This window comes from Solanum stenotomum, chromosome 9 (assembly GCF_019186545.1).
Source record: "Solanum stenotomum isolate F172 chromosome 9, ASM1918654v1, whole genome shotgun sequence".
Taxonomy (NCBI): Eukaryota; Viridiplantae; Streptophyta; class Magnoliopsida; order Solanales; family Solanaceae; genus Solanum; species Solanum stenotomum.
Window position 1 is genome coordinate 55,153,511 of NC_064290.1, and position 7,293 is coordinate 55,160,803.

The 7,293-nt window shown below is 36.6% G+C and overlaps 1 protein-coding gene across 1 annotated transcript in view; it reads right to left on the minus strand.

Moving 5' to 3' along the window:
* Positions 1–6,591, minus strand: part of LOC125877673 (uncharacterized) — a 15,345-nt gene extending 8,754 nt beyond the window's left edge. The window contains exons 1-7 of the mRNA XM_049558903.1: positions 5,307–6,591; positions 4,904–5,029; positions 4,639–4,835; positions 4,349–4,559; positions 4,010–4,247; positions 3,764–3,914; positions 3,374–3,684 (exon numbers count right to left, since the gene is read on the minus strand). Of these exons, the coding sequence (XP_049414860.1) occupies positions 3,374–3,684; positions 3,764–3,914; positions 4,010–4,247; positions 4,349–4,559; positions 4,639–4,835; positions 4,904–5,029; positions 5,307–6,591 (2,519 nt within the window). The remainder of the gene's footprint in view (positions 1–3,373; positions 3,685–3,763; positions 3,915–4,009; positions 4,248–4,348; positions 4,560–4,638; positions 4,836–4,903; positions 5,030–5,306) is intronic.
* Positions 6,592–7,293: the final 702 nt, after the last annotated feature.

The following is a 7,293-nucleotide window of genomic DNA, read 5'->3' on the forward strand; positions in this document are numbered from 1 at the left end:
GTTAGCTGCAGGAATGTGATTTATGCCTAGAAGGGCTATGTTCTGCCTACGGGGCCATATGGATAACTAAAAGGGCTATATGTTGCCTACGGGGCTATATTGATGCCTAGCAGGGCTATATTGACGCCTAAGAAGGCTATGGGCTTCTTACATGGCTATGTTGTTGCCTAAGAGGGTTATGAGTTGTCTATAAGCTATGTTGATACCTAAGAGAACTATGTGCTGCTATGGGGTTATATTAATGCCTAAGAGGGCTAGGTGATTGCCTACAGGGCTAGGGGACTATCGATAGGGGTATATAGACTGATTGGCACCTTCCGGGCTTATGGGGGCCTGAGTAGGTGGTCTTGTGTGCTGTTTGTACTTACCGAGCTTATGGGGGCTCTGTTAGGTTGTTTTATTATTTTTGATAAATTTAGATTTATGAGCAAGTCAGTACACTTATCTTATCCTTGATTTACTTATCGGATTATTCCAGTATATTAAGATACTTGATCATAGTCTATTGTCTTTCATACTCTGTACATTATTTTGTACTGACGCCCCATTGCCTGGGGGCGCTGCATTCATGCATGCAGGTCCTGACAGACGACTGAGTAGACCTCCTCAGCAGCATGATTGATTTCTATCCCGTTGGCTAGCCCCTTTCCTCCAGAGCTGCCAGTGTTTGGAGGTTTGTTAGATTTTGTTGTACATATTTTTATGGGTAGGCTGGGGCCCTGTCCCGCCAATCGTTAATACTCTTAAAGGCTTGCGGACTAGTGTGTGGGGTTTATAATTACGTTATGGCCATGTTGGCCTAGTTTGTTGGTTTGCTGAAGCTTGTTGGTTGTGTGATGCGTTGTCTTGTTATATACATGCTTTCAGTTTTGGTATAGAGATCATTGTGGCCTTGACGGCCCAATCAGGACTTCTGTGCTAGTTGACAATTTCTTTATATGAACTCTTGGGAGTAGCTGTTTCTTTTGTAGATCTGTTGACAGGGGCCTTGCCGGCCGAGGGCTTAGTTTTAAGCCGAGATATACTTGTTCATTTTCTTAATTGGATGTGACTGCCATGCGCTAGTAGCAAATGGTTCAGCGGGGTCGGCTCGGGCCTGAGTTTTGGCATTAGGAGTCAATTGCGCCCCTTGAGTTTGGGGTGTGACACCATTTCAACCCAAATAAATTTTGAACAAAACGATAACCTGCATATTTATTAGTATAAAATACTTAGCGTCCCGCCATTTCTTCTTGTTAACACTGGAAATCTAACACATTCTACGATAGAACTCTTATAAAGTGAAAAGTAGTTCTTTAGTTAAAGCAGGAGAGCAGAAACTGAGGGAAAAAACTTATGTATACTCCAACAATTTGGGCGCTAGTTACATCTTATCTAAAAAAAAATTCAAATTACAATAATCTCGAATTTTTCGGAACTCATGAATATATTGCTCCTTCCCCAATATATAACAAACGACTCATTAGTTATGTATCATATATATAAATTATGTATCACATACATTACTATAAACCAGATTCATACTGATTTAGATTTGAAATAATTGAGATTATGTATACCGATAAAAATTATAATTATCTAATTTTCTCTATTTATGAACTCAGCCCAACTTAACACACCCAAATTGAGTTTAACCCGGTCCATTTGATACACTAGTGGTGCACATCCCTCGTGTTGTATTCCTTGACATTTCAGCCCATTCAAAAAATTATACTTTCCATCACCAAATAGCTTGATTTCATCCCTTTTAGGCAACCATTAGTCCAGGATTGGTATAACATATTCTATATATTTCCAATTGCATCCAATTGCAAGTTTTGGTAGGTTAGGAATCTCCATTTGTTATTGGTCCGATCGGTCTGCTCTGAGCTTCTTCAACTGTAAGTGCTCCACTCTTGTTGTTGTAGAATCTATTCAAATCACTACTTGCTTGGGATTGAGGAGGCGGAGTAGTTATTGTTGTGTTGAGTTTATTGAAACGAGGACTGGACTGGATGGACTGGTTATGATTCTCCAAAGTCCGAGCTACTGGTTGAATGCTTGAGTAAAAGCCTAGTGAACATTATGTTATTGCATTCACAAGCTAAGTAAAAAATAAGTTATCTGTTTTTAACGATAATCAAGAGACAAAAAAGAAGATTAGGCAAAACTAGATATTTGTAAATGTAAGGGTTGTGTGCTCTTATTTAATGTCCACGGTCTTGTCGTGCTCTTGGTTGTGTCTGTTAGAGCGGGTAAAAGTCCACATTGGTTGGGAATGGACGGGTGGTCTCTACTATATGGACTTCGGAAATTTTTCCCTAATGAGCTAGCTTTTGGAGCATGAGTCAGGCGTAAGACCTAATTTAATATAGTATCAGAGCCAAGCCCATCTCAATTTGCTGTTCACCGATGTTGGCCAGGGATGAGAGATTTGTCTCTTTATATGAACTTGGACAAACCTCCCCCAATGAACTAGCTTTTGGGGTAACTTTTATGCTCATATCTTAGATCTTTAATTAAATGAAAAACCTCTTTCATGAACTAATCCAAAGTTTCTTTTAGGTTAAATTTCATTGTGTATAATGGAAAGAAACTTCAGCTTCTCTCTTTATCTAAAGTACAGAAGTTTGAAAGCTGTCTGTCCTCAACAAACAGACAACAGGTATGAGTAAGAAACTTAATATATATATATATATCCACCCAAGTTGGATCAGGTCTCTGTTTGCTAAGTGTTGTGTCATATCTGGAAAGTTCCCGGAAAAGGCATGCATGGATTTGCCTAGTTACATTGGAAAGAAGCACTTGAGACTTAAGTTAGTGATAAAGTTTCAACAAGGTGGCTTTAAATAAATACAGTTTGTTAAAAAGATTTGCACTAGTGAATCAATCGTGTCTACCTTTTTTGTTGCACATTCTGTTGATCGATACTTCAGACATTTGTTTTGCAGTTTTGTTCTTTCTTTGTTTCTTTCCTCAATGCTGTTTTCATGCATTCTCTGGACAAACTTTTCTCTCTTTTGGGGGAGGTGGTTGGGCCAATAAGATATTGAATAAGAAAGAAAAATTACATTGCTTATACATTTGAAGGCATCAGGAATAATCAAATTACTCTTGTACTTGATTGCTAAGACCTACTACATTCTAAAGCAAAATTGTATATGTTTTGAGTACAAACACTTGAAAGTTTTCCCAACATTTCCACCTTTTGTCCTAACTATTATAGAGAAGACGACATTTGGCCAAGTACCGACACACAATTATCCCTGGACTCTTTTAGGACCAAAGTAGAGGTTAACAAGGATAAAAAAATATAATATGGCTCATCTTTAAGTCCTAGCTAGTGCCACCCCTAGCCCTTTCCATACGAATTAAATGCCTTCACTATTCCTGCTAACGTCCTTCTTCAACTGTAATCGTCACCTGATTGTTGGATACAATGTATTTCTTATCGGAGGAAGAAGAAGATGTACTAGAAGCATGCGTCCTTATTACAAAAGCTGGTCTATTAGGTGTTGGAAGGTTAGTACCTTCCCCTCCCAGCATTAAAATGACATCTGACATATTAGGACGATGATTTGGATCTTCTTGTACACACAGGAGCGCAATATTTATGCACTTTAATGCTGCACTTTTGTTGCATGATTCAAGTAGTGACTTCTCTATTAATTGTATCTCAATTTTTTCTGTCCACAATTTCCATGCCTGTGATAATTTTTCTGTCAGAGAAACAAAACTAAGAAGAAGATATAATAATTATGTCATGGGAAGTTGCTTCACTTACATAGCCCAACAAGTTTAAGGCTTCTTCTGACTGATAAAATCCTGTATTCCTTCTTCCACTGATTATCTCAAGTACGACTACTCCGAAACTGAATACATCTGATTTAATGGAAAACAATCCATCCAGTGCATATTCAGGAGACATATAGCCACTAGATTTCACCAGGTCAACAAAACATTATGTATAAGATTTTCTCCCAAGCTCCTTTTGTAAGAAATTAATGACAGGAAGGAATATTATACTTACTAGGTCCCCACTATTTTCTTTGTATTTGCTTCTGTTACTTTTCCTTCAACAATCCTTGCCAAGCCAAAATCTGAAATTTTCGGGTTCATCTCCTCATCTAATAAAATGTTACTGGTTTTTAAATCTCTATGAATGATCCTTAGTCGTGAATCATGGTGAAGATAAGATAGACCCCGTGCAATGCCCAATATGATGTCATAACGTTTCTTCCAATCCAATAATTGACAAAGTGTTCCATCTTGCATCGTTACCATGACAAAGTTTGGTACGTCAATAAAATTAGATCATTATAAGAAATGTATGACTTTGAGAATAAAGAACTTAACAAGGATAACTCACCAAATATGAATGTATCTAAACTTTTATTCGGCATATATTCATAAAGTAATATTTGTTCCGTTGCATTGATGCAATAACCCAATAGCCTCACCAGATTTCGATGTTGAAGCTTTGCAATTAGAGTCACTTCATTCTTAAATTCATCTATACCTTGTCCTGATTGACTAGATAACGTTTTTACTGCAATTTCTTTTTCGCCCGGAAAGATACCCTGCAAAAAAAAATCATCGCATTACTATAGGTCAATATGGCCATGCCAGTCCACATAGACGTAGGAATGAAGTTTTAACCTTGTAAACAGGACCGAATCCTCCTTGTCCGAGCTTATTCGCATTTGAGAAGTTGTCTGTAGCTTCCAAAATAGTCTCCAAGTGAAAGTATGGAACATCAATAGCTTCATCACTGTTTTCATTCATCAATACTTTTGCTTCTCCTTCAGCTTTGTGCCAGTGAGATATATGTGCCCCTTGAGTACCTTTACTTCTATCTGATTGTGAATGACCTTTGAAATTAAGTCCAAAATGGTATAAAAGAAAATATTCATTCATCAAATACCTGATTTTTTTGCCATTCTTCTTCTATAGTAAATGTAGCTAAAGCTGCCTATGAGTAGAAACATCAAAGCTGTTATGGATGAAAAGATTGCTTTTAGTTTCATCGATTTCCTAGCTTTAGTTTGATCTGAAAGTAGAAAACCAAAACCATGTCAGATAAATTAACATCTATCTTGAAGGACTTTGATGCAAATATTCATTTGACCTTACAACCTATCATTTATACTTTTTAAGAATTCTTTCTAGCTTAAGTTTTACTTTGCTCAACCAACTCCTCAACACAGGAAAAAGGAAAAGGAGAATTATTGTTGTTAAGTGCTAATGTTAATAAGGAATTCTATCCATAACATAGTAAGTACCAATATGAAATAAAGAATCAAGCTATGTTAATATGCTTTTCTAACCTTCAGGTGAGCCACGTTTGACAAATATAGTCCTTTCTATTTCATTTTTGCTGAGTTGTTGCAGATTGTACAGATCCCCTGCCCACATGGAACAGTTACCAGAACCATCATAAGTATAAGCAGTGCAAGAGCAAGTGTAGAAACATGCAGATCTACACTGTGAGGCTTTCCCAGCTGTGATATTAGTATCTTGGGAAGCAGGTACTCTCATAATTGAAGTTATCCATGAATTATCTGTGTCTTCAGTAATTGCATTACACTGCACCTTTTGGTCTCTTACACAGCCACCAGAATAATCATTAGAATTCCATTGTCTATCTGATCTTGGCTTGAAACCACTCAAACAATTGCAGGTTGCATTAGCTTCATCACAAACTCCAAATGCCCCACATATAGCATAAACCTCACAAGATTTTCTTGGTTGAGTCCAGAATAGATTCCAAACACTGTTATGACCCAACCATGTTAGTTGCTGAATTTGTCCAGAGATATCCATGATCAATCTTGATGTGATTGTACTATTGTAAAGGGAATATGTAAAATATGACTCATTCTCATTGTCAATATAGCTGTAATTATATATGTAGTTTAAACTCATCTCAGGTACTAAGCCGAATCTTTGGCCATCCCATGAACCACTTGCCCAATACTCTGTAGTCCTATTCCATTTTATAACAAACTGGGCATGCTTTGGGTCTATTTCCAGTGAATACAATCCTGGTGCTGGATCACTCGAATTCTTCCATGAAATCAGAACCTGTTTTCGTTGAGTACGTTTGTCATATGCAAGCTTGGCACCAGGCAAAAATGTGTGTGTTGGGTAGTCAAAACTTTGCCAAAGTAGTAAAGGTGTTGATGCCTTTGACATATCACTCAAAATCAAATTTCCATCATCATGAAGAACTGCAGTAACTGAAATATTTTGATTGATGTTTCCAGCAAGTGCAGACCAAATTGAGTTTCCAAGTCCATCAAGAAGCACCAGGTTACCTTGACTAATTATCAAGTTAGCATCAGCAGCAGCATCAAGTGGTTTATCCCTATTTGCTACCCAAACTACTGTTTGCGGGATTAATCTCTTGTACCATATGCCTAGGTAGTAGTAGCGAGAGTCGCCTGGTATGAAGAAACCAAGCTCAAAGCTCCCACCTGAAGAGATAATTGTTTGGCCTGTAGAAACAGATTCATTCACAGAAATGGTGTCACCTCCGACAGAAAGATTGGTGTTGAGGCTAAAGCAGTAACATTGCACAACAAGTATCAGAATTGAATAGCTCTTCTTCATTTCTATGGCTGCACAATTTCTTGGTAGAATGAGTGGTAGTTAAAGAAAACCATAGTATACTTCTAATTACAGCTCTCGTCTTAAAAAACAAAAAATTCAAACTATACTTTTCTCTGGTCTTCCATCTGTCAATATCAACCTTGACCAAGTATGGCTAGCTGTGAAAATGAGACCAAGTATCCAGAATTTTATGAGTTGGACATGAGATAATTTGAAACTAAATCAATCTTAATATAGTAAAGGTTTTTCGCAAAACCACTTAAATAATCTTGTATTATGACTAAATGTCAGATACGTTTTTGTATACTTAAAATCAGACATTTGCACTCCTATACTATGAAAAATTACATTTATACCTCCTACTAGTTACAAGAACCCGTACAAGTACTGGTCTAATATATGTCACTTCATCTGTCATTATTTATATGGCAAGGATAGATTTAGGAGCTTGTTTAGATTGACTCAAAGTTAGTCAAATTTATTTTTAAGTCATTTTTAACTTTTAAGAGTGTTTGACAAAGTTAAAAATAACTTAAAATAACTTTAAGAAAAAGTTAAAAACCAAAAGTAGGACTCCTCCTACTTTTTTTCATTTCTTTTACTTAAAAATTATTTTTCTCAGTCAATCGAAATGGCTTCACAATCAAATTTTAATCTAATTTTTAAATATTTTAAGTTGTAAATTATTATGGTTTATATTAC